Below are 17,137 nucleotides of genomic sequence, written 5' to 3'. Positions count from 1 at the left end.
ATATTTTGGATATATTTTGTAATAAATACAAAAGTACTTTACAATGAAAAGTCGTACTGTTTTGATTAACGTCTTTGTCACGAATTTACAATAAGTTGACGGCAAATGCCCCACACGCCGGCCTTGAAGAGCAACGGGGTTCATCAATGAACACGGTGCATTAGGACAGATGTTTGCATGATCACATTTACTCCTCAATAAATGCATCCTTAAATAACTGCTGTTCATTCATGGTGCTTCTTCTTGTTCCTATTTATAGTTTAACAACTTCCATTATGTTCCATCAAACATTTCCTATTAAATTAATAGAATAATATTAATTAAAAACAACTCATTTACTAGAAATTCCACATTATTCTCACATTCTTTTTGTCAGACTTATCATTGTGTGGTTGTGACTTTTAAAATCTCTCTGGAACTTGTTGCTAATGGCTGCCTGAGAGTGGAAGAGTGAAAAAATGAAAGAAATGCAACTCTGTTCTTCATACCTAACATGTGACTATTAATAGTAGACGGATTACAACAGTCTTTAGAATCAATTGCAGCAAGCATTAGATCTTGTGTCGGCCTGCTGAACCCGGGAGCTCTGCCTCGGCACAGATCTAATCTAATCTATGAATGACAGTTACGGGTTAGTGAAGGTTTCCCTTCTAATGAGATCACTCGGCTTTAACCCCCCCCCCCCCGCCACCACTACATCGTGTCCAATGGATCCCCTCAGCAGAGGCCTGGGTCAGAGATCCTCCACTGATCTCTCGGTGCCCGGCCCTCACCAGAGAAGCTGCCGGCCAATCAGACGAGGGCCCGACACATCTCACCAGCTGAGGGCGCACTGATTGGCTGACCACCGGTAGGACGGCTGCAGAGTCATGAATAATGTCGGTGGGAGTGAGGCTGGCCTGCCGTTTGGTTGTAAGTAACAGAGCAAGTATTGGTGAACAGACACAACCTCTGTTCTCCTCTTTAACGCTTTAGGTACATTGTGACGTAGCATGAATATGACGACGTCGTGTTTGTGGTTGTTTCAGGTACACATGAAACTGAGACTGAAAAATCCCAATAATGGCATCGTGGAGAAATGAAATCAAGCGTTGTTGACAGGAACCCTGCAATAAATCTTTCATGTCCTGAATGCTGACACTGTCGGTTAGATGATTCCACATTCACACTGTGTGTGTACAGGCTGCTGTCTCTGGGTTAAAATAACTGTATGTGGACATGGGTAGATTATGAGACAAGGGGGCCCCCATGGGCCAGAGGCCCCACCACCTCTCCTTACTGTAGGAGCAAGACACACAGACTTTGGATGTCTTTGTAGTTATTTTGGGTCTCTTTCAGTCGTTTTGTATCTCTTTGTAATAATTTTGTGTCCTTTTGTTTTCATTTTGTGTGAGTTTTTTTGGCTTTGTGTCTCTGTGCGGTAATTTTTGTGTATTTTGGCCTTCTTTATATCTCCTTGTGTTATTTTGGGTCTATTTGGGGTCTTTCTGTACAAATTTTGTGTCGTCTCCTTTAGCATACGAAACGCTGGACCTTCCTTTACAAAAGGAAAGCAGCACAATTTAAAGTGACGCACTATTTGGCTGTACACAGGTTTAACAATTATACTCATACAGTCATAAAGTAGTGGGATTCATGTTGATAAATATCAACAGACAGTGACAAATCCTTACGTTTCATTTCATATGTATTTATTTACTTCAAACATGTAACAAATAGTTAAAAAATTAAATAAAAACGAAATAAAATGATCAGTTAATATAGCAAACTGTCAATGAACAAATTCATAAAAACAAGAAGCGTCAGTAAAAACAAAAAAAGCTAGGCCTATGATAGATTATTAAACTGTTAAATATACCCAAACAGTTGAATCAACATTATTGCACAGAGGAAATGTTGATATTGAACAGCCTCTCACAGAAGAAGCTCTTCATAAAGCCTGCATGCAACAGAACAACAGATTTCATGGGGTCATGTTTTAGTTTTTTGTAGTCCTTCTTCGTTGTAGTTTCTCCATGGCAGACCTACGTCAGTGATATCCGCCGTCGCATCATAATGATGTGACTTAGTGAAACTGTAGTCAGACTTGTTTTCTTTAAACACCACGGTTGTCTTTTCTTAATTCCTCATGACACATCTTTCCTTGACCCCATGACGTTTTAATAGAGGTCAAGGAAAAGTGGTTAGGAATGAACCCTAGGAGGTAATGAGCGTGTTACACTCCCATCCACTAGGTGGCAGTATGGACATTGAACGTTAAGTGGTGGTGTGCCAATATACACGAAGAAGAAAAAGAAAAACACAGTACACCGGCGCGAACTCTGTGCACATAGAGCATCTCTGGTGTACTACTACTATGCTCTTTTTCACTAGAACGCCTTGTATTTATTCGCACGTGATATGTCACCTCGCGAACACACAGCTCAACATGCTGACATTACAGAGCACCAGGAACCTGCTTAACCCGGTAATGTTAGCCGACACGCGAGCCGACGCACGGCACAGTTCATGTTATGTAGCCGACGTTAGCTAACGGCGTCACTTAACGCTAGTAAGCTAACGTTAGTTGTTGCGTCATATATCGCAGCTCACTGACTCTATGTATTGACCCGCATGTTAACGTTGTTTAATATTCTAGCTCAGGAGCTTGTCTCACCCGACGGGGGTTCGTCCGCTTACCACGCACGCGCTGCATCCCATCTGTCAACCTCAAAACAAGGTAAGATAAGTTCTACTTCCGGACCCGACTCCATTCAGAAGTTTGACAGTTTAAGGATTTGTACGAAGGAAATAACTGACAGGACGCGCTTTAATGCTGTTTTCTCCTAAATCCCGCCACACACAGAGTTCACAACGAAGCCGTGTGAAGGTCAAACGGAACTGTCTCGCACAAATTCCCTTATCATTTATTTGTATAATGTATTCTCGCCATGAGAATACATTATAAAGTTGTATCAAAGTTGACGGTAAAGATTCTAAATGGCGCATACGGAGCAGAGCAATGAACACATACACTTCTGATGATGACTAATGAGTCCTTGTTGTTTACTGTCTGTCCTCAGCAGTTGGAGAGCAGAGCCGATGGTGTTAGGTGGAGGAAGAACATCCACCTGACACCACTGAGGCTGGAGAACCCCCCCCCTGTGCAGAAAAGGTGGCCCACACTTATTCTCTCAGCATCGCCAGTCTGGATTAAATGTTTTCAACTAATATGTAGCTTTGTGTCACCCTCTACTAGTGAGCTGTCTGAAGGCGCGTATGACAAGCTGGCAGAGGAGACAATGGACGCCCTGACCGATTATTTTGAGGACCTGACGGATGAAGCTTTCACTGGAGCAGACTACGACGTTGTCTACTCCGTAAGTCCGTCTATTTCTGTTTTTAAGGTCACTTTGGATCATCTGACTGCAGTACTTAGTATTTTTAGCCACTATTAGCAGGTTCATGGTGACAGCCATGGTCGGAGGCATTATGATGTGGGTTGTCCGCCCCCCCCATCTCAGGAACCAGGGTTAAAAAATTAGCACCAACCTACAGCCAAATGCTTGTAAAATGTGCGAGTGGCCCAAAAACCAAAACAATGGTAATCTATTGAGAGGCTGGAAGATTTTGGAATACACAATCTCACAAGTTTACCAACCCTGTCAGGAGCGCCTGGAGCTTGGACTCAATGATTACCTGATTAGAATTTGGTTGTCAAAGGTCACATTTGTTGGCCATAACCAGGCGGCAACCTCTGGTTCTGCCAAGTGAACTTCTTATATACAGTCTATGGCCATTACTCAAGAATTCTAATATGCTAGTCATGACAATTTCACACAAATATCTAAAAGGATTAATAATGATGGGGTGATGACATTCTGGAAAGACGTGGAGGTGAACTGCAACTTGACTAGTTGGCGGAGGTGTGCAACCTCGAGGCGGTAGTTCTAGTTTACGCCTTGTTGAATGGGTTTTAAGAACGAGTGTGATCGAGGTGTGAATCTTCACTGGCCTCACAATTCCATCTACGAATTCGCCTACGAATTGCATCTTTTCAATTCCAGTGTGAGCCACCTCACGACATAGACAGTACAATAACCAAACATAAATCCCTCTGCAGCGCATTACAAGTGTGCTGTAATCTAGAAAAGTACAGTGTTCACGCAGCAGCTCTAGGACAGGGCACTTCCTGAATGACCGGCGTTTTACACCACATGAATTAGCCTAGCTGTTAGCTGACTTTAGTTTAGCTACTTTAACTTACTCATAGCTCCTCTACTCGCTGCATCTCCAGACTGGTTTAACAACACTGCGGTTGGATTTCAACCGACATACATGATTTTTTTTTCAGCCCAGCACTGTAAATCGGAGGACGTGTTCACATGACCCGCAGGATCCTGGTTACTATAAATCCACATCTAGTAGGGCAGAAACAAGTCCTCAAGAAACTGGAGTGACTCGATGACTGGAAATCATCGATGCAAGTTCTTTGCACAAATGATTCTGCTCGTTACTCTGGATGAGTTAAATGGCCACAGTGCTCTGTGCCCTCTACCTGGTAGCCTAAATACATTGTGAGTTAACATAAACACATGGCTATAGTTATATAATTATTTTATTACACATATCACAGCCTTCATCGGAACATCTGCTGCTTCTGGAAATGTTTGCACTGTAAAATCATATTCTGTAAATCAAAACAGCAGATCCGGTACGAAAAACAAGAAGTTTGTAGAAAACAGGATGCAAACTTTGTGTCGATAAATCCCAGCAGGCTCTCAAACTTTCACTGGCCAGAGGAGAGTGAGCTGTAGGAGTGTTGGTAGAGGTTCTGTAGGTATGGGCTGTTCACAGCCCGTTACCCCTCCGTCCTCCATAAAGCTCTTTCAGGCAAGGCCTGCCGTTTGGCTGCCGGGCTCTGTTGCCTTATTGATTTCTTGCCCAGTAGAATCGACACACTTAGTCTGTTGTTCTCGCTGGCAGACGACTCGAGTTTATCTGGCTGGAGGCTTAAAAACTGTAAATCCCGGAGATGCACAGAAACGGTGAGAGACCTACCCTGACCTATCCTAGAGGGGGAGACATATTCATTTTAGGGTGAAGACTTGGTTTTCGGTTAGGGTGAGGTTTAGGGTAAGTTAGGGTATATTGGGTTTAGGTTAAGGTTAGGGTAAGTTGGGTTTAGGGTAAGCAGCAGCTGAACACTAGCTTAGCGTCGCTGCCGCCTCATGGCCTCTCTATAAAGAGGTGTTGCTCTGTAGTCTACACTGACTTCGGTAATGCTCTGGCTTGTCCTCTAGCACCACCATGAGGGAAATATGTTTATTGTAGGGCTGCACAATTAATCAAATTTTAATCGCGATCACGATTTTGGCTGCCACGATTAAATGAGCATGATCGTCTGCGATATTGACGTTTAAAATACGTGCTCTGCTACATAGCAAATCAAGAGCTTCCTCAATTAACAGTCAGCCAACCACCAGGGGGCGAACAAGATGAGCATCTAAGGTCCGGTAACTGGTCATTAATGAATAATCGTGATCTCAATATTGATCAAAATAATCGCGATTATGATTTTGGCCATAATCGTGCAGCCCTAGTTTATTGGATAAAGCACCGTGACATTTTTCCGCACAGTCCTGCTTTTAAGGGAGCTAACGCTAACGGAGGTTGCATTGACTTATGATGAAAGTCTTAAAAATGAGTGTATGTGGCAAAGGTAAATAATGTAAATCTTGTAAAATTAGTTTTTTGGCAAGAAACCTATATATATATATATATACAGATGTTTTCACAGCAACATAAAATAGATATTAGAGAGTGATTTATTCCAACACTAGCTCTAAGCAGCTTGTAATACGTCATTAAAATGATTAATGCTAAGATTTAAAAAAATGGTTTATTTCCTAATTATTTGAATTGTTTTTAATGTAAATAACTACAAATGACGGTAACAAAGCAAAAGGATGACATTTAGAATCTTTGACAGTTTACACTGACTTCTGTGTGTCAGCCTTTCTTCATCGATGCTCGGGGCCCATCACACCCGGGCCTGATAACAGCTGCTGCTGATGTGGAGGCCGTCTCGCTGACTGAGATGTGTTGTTTGTGTTCTAAGCAGAGTGCATGCGTGGAGTGAAAGGTGCATTTCCTGTTTCCCGGCACTACCATCGAACTGCACTGTCCTCCTGTCTGTCTGTCTGCAGTGAGTCTGTCCTGAGATGTTGAGATTTGCTCTGGGACGTCCACTCCACGGGTCCATGTGTCTTTTTATTTCTTCCATCCGTCGCCACGCTTCTCCCCTGTAACATCGTCCACCCTGTCAGTGGTCCATGAGAGGTTGATTAATAGTGTGTGTGTGTGTGTGTGTGTGTGTGTGTGTGTGTGTGTGTGTGTGTGTGTGTGTGTGTGTGTGTGTGTGTGTGTGTGTGTGTGTGTGTGTGTGTAATCGTTTTGGTTGGACAGCGGCTGTCGCTGCTGGCTCTGACTGATTGGCCAGTGTTCCAATCATGGCAGCTGACCCCCTTTTTCAACTAGCTGCAGTGACACATGGGGCCATAAACAACACACACACACACTCAGAGCAGAGTCAAGAGAGCTGTAACTGTGCTGGCTAAATAAGAGCCAGGGGCATTGCTGCACTCTGCAGAGGGTCTCGGAGAGGTGCTGGAGTAAATCTTCATGGAATAATCAAGAAGAAGCAGTCAACTCTTTTCTTCCTCGTGCCTTTTTGGTTTCGAACCAATAAGTGCAATCCTCCATCTTTCAGAGTATAGCCCTCTTAGAGGGGCTTCAAAGACCTCCCCCTTAAAACACAGACAAATCCTGTGTGACTGTATTGGTTTCTGGACTTCAGTGTTGAAGCCTCTAGTTCGGCATGTTTTTTTGCAGCCAGTAAACGGCTCTTGTAGCAACCTGTAAATCACAAGGTAGCCCCGCCCTAAAGAATCCCCTGCTTTATGGTCTATTTCAGTGGTTCTCAACCTTTTTTCAGTGATGTACCCCCTGTGAAATATTTTTTCAGCCAAGTACCCCCTAACCAGCGCAAAGCATTTATGGTTGAAAAAAAGATCATCAGTGTCTAATTTATTAAACTGTCAACACTGAAGATTGCATTGTTTAGGCCAGGGGTCAGCAACCTTTACTATTCAAAGAGCCATTTTGCCCTATTTTCCACCAAATAAAATTTGTCTGGAGCCGCATAAGCTATTTGATGTCACAGTTTATAAAGTTTTATACAGTGGGTACGGAAAGTATTCAGACCCCTTTACATTTTTCACTCTTTGTTTCATTGCAGCCATTTGCTAAAATCAAAAAAGTTCATTTTATTTCTCATTAATGTACACTCAGCACCCCATCTTGACAGAAAAAAACAAATGTAGAAATTTTTGCAAATGTATTAAAAAAGAAAAACTGAAATATCACATGGTCATAAGTATTCAGACCCTTTGCTGTGACATATTTAACTCACATGCTGTCCATTTCTTCTGATGCTCCTTGAGATGTGAATAAGTCAATGAGTACATTTCCAAAGACCAATCCCTCAAAGAGTGTCCCTCAGATAATATCAGTATGTTCTAATGTGGAATTTCAAAATAAAAGCCCTCTAAAATGTAATAATATTAAGGTCTGTTGTTGAAATTTGTTCCTGTACAGAGTGGAGTGCTCACAGTGAAGGTGGGCAGAGACCACGGCACTTACGTCATCAACAAACAGACACCCAACAGACAGATCTGGCTTTCTTCTCCCACCAGGTGAGACACGCACCTGACCTCCACACACACACGCGCACACACACACACACACACACACACACACACACACACACACACACACACACACACACACACACACACACACGAGCCGGATCTGAGCACTGAGCGTGACATCATGCACCGTCACACACAGTGCTTCTCACGACGCCTGCCTCAGCGCCCTCGTAAGAGGAAGCGCTCTCTGCAACACCAGCATCTGTCTGCAGCTGTCTGGTCTGTGCAGCAAGCCTCACTGACCAAACCAAACAAAGCTGGAAATCCACTTAGCTTCACCGGTCTGCGCGCGCCAGCGATTTGAACGATTATCCCAAACAACGCGAGTTCAGCCTGGAAACCTTTACCCGCACGATGTTAGCTAACCGCTCGTTGGCTAGCACGAACGGAAATCCAAACGAGCTGCGAGACCCGACCGCAGCTTCATCAACGAGAGAGAAAGAGTTGGCAACACATCCCAACATGCTAACGCACAAACGACCACATCATCCAGAAAACAAATACAAATAGCCCCACTCCTTATCGTCCAGCTTTAAAGCAGAACAATCAGAAAAGAGAAGAGTGGAACTCTTTGTGTCAGTTTCATTAAAGATCACAACAGAAGAATAGCAAAAAAACAATAGAATATAATTATAAACATATATGAACAATAGAAAGACTATTAAGTGTAAAAGGAATAACACTGACACCATTGCTAAATAGAACACAATAACAATACGAGTAAGGTAAATAAATAGTACAAAAAATCAACTAAAATAGAAAAAGTAAAATAAAACAACAAAGATTAAATGCAAGAGTCAAAATACAGAGAACAAATAAAGTGTATAAGAAGTGATACTAACACCAGAAAAGTAATATTGAGCGTGATATTGAGAAATTACAGAACCTATGTGATGTCATCACACAATCACGGCCCGAGGTCAGATTTTATACGGCCCGCGCCTTCTGTCTTAAAATGCATTATTTATGGCCCGCCAGCACAGTCAAAACGGAATGAATAAATCATACAAATTCAACATGCAATTCCTCTTTTCACCTCATGGTGGCAGCACCACTCTGTAACTGTGGCTTTTTTTAATTGTCTCTGACCCTTCAACTGTCATGGCTACGGCAAGTAAAATAAGGAAAGTCGATACCGAGGGCCGCCGCTTTCATATTTTTTCACCGAAAACCGAAACAACTGTGTCTGCCTAGTTTGTCATGAGACTGTTGCCTTGTTTAAGTGATATAATGTAAAGAGACACTACGAGAAAAAACATGCTAATACTTCAACAAGCTATCAGAGAGCGACCGTGCTAGAAAAGCGAAGCAACTCCAAGATAACTTGGCCACACAGCAGTGGTCTTTTTCGCGGGCCCACGAGTCAAATGCATACCTGCAAACTTGTTGCTTTTCAGCGAAATTAGCCGTTTTGAATGAAAATATATCATCCACGTGATCCGTAGATGTTTTCTCTTTAGGGGGTTGGGGGTCATCTGGCCAGCCAGCGTTTCTCAGATTGGATTGAGACGAGGAAAAAAGGTGATGACGTGATCTTCGCAATAAAACATCTTTGATGTGTCGAGTCTTGGCCAATCAGCGTTAAGATGTCTACACCGTCTTTCCCTCAGTCACAGTTCAGACTTGCTCGGTTAAGGATAACGTCCACTGCATGCGGAACTTTGTTTGTTAACATTCGTCATTATCGCGATTTAGGAGGAAAAAAAACGTAACGCGATGAAACATGCCCGGTTCAGTTCATGCGGTCACTCGTTAACCGGAACACCGGCGGATCTGCTGGCAGGTTGTTTTTTTTAACTCAAAGTAGAATGAGGATGATTTCGTGGTGACAATAACTTTTAAGACCATGATGATGAGGCCCAGATACTGATGAGATGATGAGGTCAAAGAGCTTCAGGGAGAGGACGCTGTTTGTGTAGCGCAGCTTGATGCAGGGCTGAGATGTGAAGGAGCTGGGCCTGGATAAAGGTGGAGGTCTACTCTACACAGACGTGAGTACAGCTTCCTGCTGTCGCAGTGTTTTAGAAATATTGATAAGGTAGGGTATGCTAAATGCTGCCTCTGTTCCAATTAGATGAACTACAGTAACAAGGGCTCACGTGCCCTCTCATCACACTGCCAGACACTGTTCACTGTGATGACCACAGCCAGGGTACTTCCGGTCCCAACAGGGCCCTGAAGTAATGATGGAGAGGGTTAAGGTGCCTGTATCTTCATTTCAGCAGGTTGCTAATGCAGAGGTGTGTATAGATCACAGCTATTACTTTACTCTTCATTCTAATTTAAATAATTGAACTGGATTGAATGCATATTAATTGCAAATAGAAGATAGGCCACAATTCTAACAGCTTTACAGTAACAGTGGAAGTTAATACAGTAACGGGGTTCAATGAAAACTAATCACTTTATTTGTACAGGTGATGGTTCTCGCTACTCTTGCTTTGTTTTTAAATGACAAACTTTTGAAAATGAGACCTCGTTCTCAATGGATTTTGTCTATATAAAAGGTTAATAATAATAATAATAGATTGAAAAAAACTATCCAGCTATTCAACCAGAGCTGAAATACTGATTAATAACTGAATAATAAATTAGTTTTTTGCTTAAAGTAAATGTCTTATCACTTAATTTTCTTCTCAGAGTACACCAGAATGCTACATTTTAAAGATCATATTTAAAATAAAATTATCCCTGCTGTGTCATTGAAAATATAATTCTTAAATAATAGTGTGTATGTATAGGCAACTTGTATTGTTTAAAATAATGTCAGCAGGGACTGTTGGCCCTTGGGCATCTTCACATTATCAAATCTGGCCCTCTTTGAAAAAAGTTTGGACACCCCTGACATAGAGAGATGCTTTTCAGTTTGACAACCTATCGTTTGATACCACTGCCGTATTAGTCAAGTTTCTCGGTGTGCAGTCACACATGTTGATATGAAAGTGAAGAGTACTGATATCTGTGTTTATTCTTATTCTAAAATATAGTTGGATACTTCAAATAAGTACAAATTCCTCACTAGCAGCAGCATATTTCTTGAAGATAACATTTTATACTTTTTTTGCGTTTTGCCAGAGATGAACATCTTGGGCAGAGTGCACCATTTAGGGCGGGGCGGCTGCATCTTTGTCACCTTTATCACACCGAAATGCATCGAAATACACATTTGAGTTACAGTGATGTGTAAGTGAGCTAAATTTCCCAGCATCTTAGTTTGTCTTAGTCTTCAAATTTACCACTGGTAATTTATGCCACTGAAATAGTGGCATAAAAACAAATGCATGTTTATTTTTGCTTAATTACTATATTTTTAATACCAATACCATTTATTTATTCATTTAGCTATTTATTTCCTCCTCCTCAGACACCCTCTGGTCACAGTTATTTATATCTGAATGTGCGACACGCTTTCACACATTCACACAAACAGTCAGCAGCATATTCAGATAATGATGTCTGATCATACTTCTTGTGTATTAATCTAATTTGTCACCTGTTTGTACTATGTCACGCTGACACAATAATTAATAAATGTAGGTACTTTTAGAGGGTTTACTTTGCTTTTCTTGAAACTGTAAAAAAAACAAAAAAAACTGAAGCGTCTCAGCTAATTCCCTCGCGTCTGTCGTTGCAGCGGACCGAAGCGCTATGATTGGACAGGGGGGCGCTGGGTGTACGCTCACGACGGCGTGAGCCTCCACCAGCTGCTCTCCAAAGAGTTCTCTGTCATCTTCAACACAAACATGGACCTATCAGGGCTGCCTTACTCCTGAGGTCCCACACCTGTCTCACAACCTGCAGACAGTACAACTACAGTGACTCATGAAGCCAATGTGTTGGAGCCAAAGACACAGTGTGTATATATAATATATATATATATATATATATATACATATATTTACTAAGTGGTCTATACGTGTTGTTATCTACATGTTCTATAATAATGAAATGTACAGCTGTATTTCATGTTGATTTCATTAAATATTTGAAAAAAATTTATCTTTTTTTGCCAACCTAAGACGTGACACGCGATTATCAGACTGCTGTGCGCTCCTTAGCTTTGCAGTTTTTAGTGTCTCAATAATTTGCTTTAATTCATTTCTTTTGTCCATTTTGTTTTTAGTGGAGTGAAAGACACTAGTGGCATCGAGCAGAAAGATTGAAGATGGAAACTGGCTCTGCCAGAGGGGAGTCAGGTTCCAAGTCAAATCAAAGTATTCTGGGACTTAAAGGGGACATATCTGGAAAAACTCACCTTTCGTTTTTGTTGTGCTCAGCTGGCTCATTAGAATACTAATCAGTGAATACAGCAGTGGCGGGCCATGCATTTTATACCTGGGCCTTCACTGCTGAAATACCACCTTATAACCACATGATGGCGCCACAGCTAGGGTTATTATTCGTTTCTTGGGCTGCAACTATGACCTCTGTGACCTCTGAACCGGAACAAAAACAGCTGAGTCTCCACAAGTGTTCTGGGAGGCTAGGCTAACTAGCTTAATGGAAAAACAACAGCAGTAACACGCATTCTGCTACACACTCAAGGGCCATTTAGATATTAGATGTAAATAAACGAACCAGTTGACTTACCAAATGCTGATCACATCCTCCTTTCTTTGTTGACAAAGAAATCCCAACTCATAAATCCTTTCTCTTCCAATTTCAGCCATTGAGTGTTAAAAAACAAAGCTAGGTAAAAAAAAAACAGCCTCTGCCGTTAGGTTTCGTTTCACGATAGTCACGTGTTCACCCACTGACCAATCACAGCACACGCTGAATCTCACCGCAGCGCTGCTGCTGCTGACGTAGTTGTAGGCATGCAGGCCGCTCTGGCGGGTCAAAGAATGTTAAACTAAAGATCTGATTGATTGAAGACTATGACACTCAACAATATCGTCCACATTCACTTAAACTGCACATGGATTCACTTGTGAGTCTGCAGGCCTGGGGCCTCTCTTCTTACCTAGAGACACAGAGGTGAAATCTGATTGGATAAAAGCTCTACTTAAAACAAGCTGCACTGGAAGCAGAGCAACTGAGGAACACAGTAGCTGTGCAATGAGAAAATAAGATAATGGGAAAAATATTTGTATAAATTATGATTCATGTAGTGTATTTAAGGAAAATTATAAAATAGCTATAACTTTGTGATTCTGTTTAGGCCAGCAGAGAAGGCTTTGCAAGTCCGCCACTGCTATATTCACTGTACTTTGTAGGTTAATACAAGCCTGAAAGATAAAATGCCATAACGTGTATTTTGTATTTTAATTGTCTCCATGGAAAACAGTAGCACATGAAAACAGACAATACTTTTAAAATACTGCTAAATGTGATTAATATAAAATGTGTGTATACACATATGTACACCTCTACACACGCACGCACGGATCTCATTTGCGCTCTCTGATTTTGACAGTGATTTGCCTTCATACCCTAACCCTTTCCCTCTATCCCTACACCCCTACTTCCCTAACCCTTTACCCCTATCCCTACTTCCCTAACCCTTCTCCCCTATCCCTACTTCCCTAACCCTTTTACCCTATCCCTACTTCCCTAACCCTTTTACCCTATCCCTAAATAATGCCCACTCAACCCACCAACACACCCATCAACTCTGTTCATTCTGTACACATGACATCTATTGCACTTCTGTCCATCCTGGGAGAGGGATCCCTCCTCTGTTGCTTTCCCACAGGTTTCTTCCTCTTTTTTGGGGGGAGTTTTTCCTGTTTCGATGCGAGGGTTCTGGGATAGAGGATGTCATATGTGTACAGATTGTAAAAAAAAATTGTAATTTGTGATTTTGGGCTGTACAAAAAAATAAAAAAAAAAATATATATATATAATTGAATGTGTGTGTGTTTGAATTATGTAATGCCTGTAAATTGTTGTTGAAAATTCTAAGTTGTACTACCGTCATCTTTAATATTTTAATGTGTAAAAATACATTTTGATGTATACATTCAGGGACAGTCACTGATGAGTTCTCATTTGCACCCAACAGCCTTAAAATATACAGTAAGTTGGCTCAACTGATTAGACATGTTGGTCCAAATATAGTGTCTTTAGTCTGTTGGTCATCTAAAGAGAATAATTCAATTAAAAACATCTGAACATTACTTTCTGCAACATTTTGCTGGTTTAGTACGAGTCTAAAGTGGCTTGAGAACTTAAGGCAAGAAGGTTCATTTAATGTCACAGCACCTTTCAAACACAGCTGCAATTCAAGGTTTTATGGCAAGGAAATGCATGAGAAAGGTTAATATATCCAGCATCCAGCAGCAGACGTGAGCAGAGGCCTGTAAAGACCCGCTAACGACATCATCAACTGTCTGCAGAGACCTGAAGCCCCGCCCACGCTGCTGCACAGAACGCCAACGCGTTAATATTATTTATTTATTCAGATGCATCGATACCGAAACATATTTCAGATATCAGTCCAAAACTGACTCAAATAGCTGAATCAGTTATCGGTGACGACATGCAGATCCAGTATTGGATACCAATAGTTAAATAAATAACAATTCAGTACATTTTTATCCATGTATTTATTTGTCTAATTTTGTTTTTCAAAGTTAGGAAAGCAATGTTTAAGTTAAGCCTGATTTTGCCTTAGACATAAAATAATGATCGTAGGAACTTCCACACAGTGAGTATGGAGTGTCCCTCCATACTTGATTAGGATTCTGCACTTTTGGTATTTACATCAAACCATGCGAGCTAGATGGGGTAAGAGTGTATCTGCACCCTTCCTAGTGACCAATGGCGTCCGACAAGGTGGAATACTGTCACCTGCTCTTTTTAATCTGTATATGGATGACCTTTCTAAAAAGTTAAAAGAGTGTAACACAGGATGTATGGTGGGGGAAAGTCTTATCAACCATCTGATGTACGCTGATGACTTAGTGGTCCTGTCTCCTTATAGTGCTGGTTTACAGCAATTGCTCAGAGTCTGCTCACGGTATGGCGTGCAGTATGACATCAAATTCAACTCTACTAAGAGTGTTATTGTGATTGCTAGAACCAAGGAGGATCAGAAGCTACATTTTCCCTCGTTTTTTATGGGAGGCCAAGAGCTAAATGTGGTGCAGAAAATGAAATATTTGGGTCACATCATCAGGAATGATCTAAGTGATGATGACGATGTGCAGCGGCAGTGTTGCAAATTGTATGCACAAGCTAATATGCTTGCACGTAAATTCTATATGTGTACAGACGATGTTAAAACAGCTCTCTTCAGAGCCTACTGTACTCCACTGTATACAGCCCACCTGTGGTGCAGTTACAGTAAAGCCAAAATGAAAAAGATTCAGGTGGCATTTAATGATGCTTTCAGAATCTTGCTGAAGCTTTCAAGATGGACTAGTGCAAGTCATATGTTTGTGAGTCGTAATGTTCCCACCTTCCATGCTGTATTGAGGAATTTCATCTACAAATTTAAATGTCGATTAATTGATTCAGAAAATATAATTATAAAAGCCTTAAGTGATCCAACACAAAGTGACACAAGGTATACTTCTTGTTTCTGGAAACATTGGCACAAATGTCTGTATGTTTTTTAACAAGTGACTTTTTTTTTTAACTGCAATGACTACACCTGTGTCTTGGTGTCCTCGTATTGTATAGTATTTTATATATTGTTGTTGTATTTGTGTTTTTGTTTCATTTTATTTTATTTTTTTTGCTATATGGACTCATGAGTCTGAAATAAAGTTGAATAATACACCTTATTAATCTAACACTGGTATCAGATCGGTACTTGGTATCGGCCGATACACAAAACCCAGGTTTCATTATCGGTATAGGGACAGAAAAAGTCAGATCCTTGTATCTCTATTTATTTATTTGTATATTTCATGTATTTATTACTGTGTTTATTTATACATTTATGTCTTTACATACGTACATTTAAAAACTTAGGTATCATATACTGTATATATATATATATACATACAATTGTGAATCAATTAGTATCGTGGTTGATCTGCTGTTCAGAGGCAGTTTATAGAATAACAGCGGCAGTGAATTAAAATCACTGTCAGTCAGAAGTGAGATTTGAACCCATGCCTCCATACAAACAAACACGTACTACCTTTACACAGGTTCAGGTGGTTATATGTGCATGACTACTAATCCTCAGATGAGGTGAGTGAAGGTATGTGAATTTGGACCTACCTGACTTTACAAAGCTGGTCATCTCGTGGTCTTCAAGCTGTGCTTCCTTTTAAAATCAGGTCCCACCATCATTTGGCTTCGGATCGCTGGATCCACGATATAGGTAATGCCAATTTACGTCAACGTTCTGAAAGAGTTTTTACAAACAGTTTATCTTGCGTTGGTTTTGTGCAAATGTTACACACTGAATGATGATCTTGACACAAAATAGAGAGTAGATAATGGAATTATGTCATTACAGCTCTTTGGCTGCTGTCGTAAGATTTCATATGTGCCTCTCGTTCATATTTGTGTTAGTTAGGTATAAATCTGCTAGTCGGGAGCTACCCAGCATGCATTTCTTCATGACTGTACATTAACAGTTACCATTTGTAAACATCTACTCTATCAGAGTTGGAGTCTTCTATAAACAATGATTCTAAACTGTCAGGCAACAGTTTTTAATTAAATGAATAGAAAATATATACAATATTTCCAAAATGAAATAAAAGTACTGGTGAAAAAAACAGAAGCCGGTGTCAACAACTAATAAACATGAACTTTAAGATACAGTACATCCAAGTGAGAGTTGTGTGTATTTACTGTATAAAGAGAGTTGTTTAGGAGTTTTGTCTGTTTTATACAATACAGGTATATTCAGACACACAGTTTGAGAACATTACAGCGTAATAGTAGAAACCCCAAATACAAGGTCGAAGCTGAAAACGAGCATGACGTGTCCCCTTTAACGTTTAGTTGCTTTTTGTAGATACTTAATTTTTATTATACCATATACTATATTCATCCCGGAAGAGGAAATTGATCTCTGCATTTGACCCATATAGGCGCCCAGGGAGCAGTTAGGGGAGCAGTGTCTACTTCTGCCCCTGTAGTAGGCTGGCCTCAGGTCATTTTTATTTTTTATTTTAAATAACAGAAATATATATTATTTTCATTCCAGCCCAATTCAATTAACATAGCTTGAACTCCTGAACCACACTATCTAATTGCATGAACACATGAAGCTTCAGTGAAAGCGTAACTTTCCTTCATGAATGATTTAATATTCCATATACGCACCACAAACTGGACTCACGTGGGACAGTGCTCTGCATGTTTTATATTTTATGACCCGGGCCAGTGCTGCATGTCTGTGCTAACACATCGTAGTTAAGACGGGAACAGAGGAAGAAGTCATGTGATGTTATAACACGCAGTGTGGAGGGCTGGAT

The 17,137-nt window shown here is 40.8% G+C and overlaps 1 protein-coding gene across 2 annotated transcripts; it reads left to right on the top strand.

The window, feature by feature from the left end:
• The first annotated feature begins 2,322 nt into the window (after positions 1–2,322).
• fxn (frataxin) lies at positions 2,323–13,566 on the top strand. Of its 2 annotated transcripts, none has more exons than XM_079161779.1 (6): positions 2,323–2,467; positions 2,639–2,719; positions 3,066–3,154; positions 3,239–3,359; positions 7,639–7,736; positions 11,386–13,566. In XM_079161779.1, the coding sequence occupies exons 1-6, from the start codon at positions 2,357–2,359 to the stop codon at positions 11,522–11,524; spliced, it is 639 nt and encodes a 212-aa protein (XP_079017905.1). In that variant the 5' UTR covers positions 2,323–2,356; the 3' UTR covers positions 11,525–13,566. The 2 variants fall into 2 exon arrangements, with proteins under 2 accessions (XP_079017905.1, XP_079017904.1); XM_079161778.1 differs by having other exon boundaries at positions 3,063–3,154.
• Positions 13,567–17,137: the final 3,571 nt, after the last annotated feature.

The sequence above is a fragment of the Pholis gunnellus genome, assembly GCF_910591455.1.
Source record: "Pholis gunnellus genome assembly, chromosome: 6".
NCBI lineage: Eukaryota > Metazoa > Chordata > Actinopteri > Perciformes > Pholidae > Pholis > Pholis gunnellus.
The sequence above is the reverse complement of the archived record's forward strand: the minus strand, read 5'-3'. Positions and strand labels throughout refer to the sequence as shown.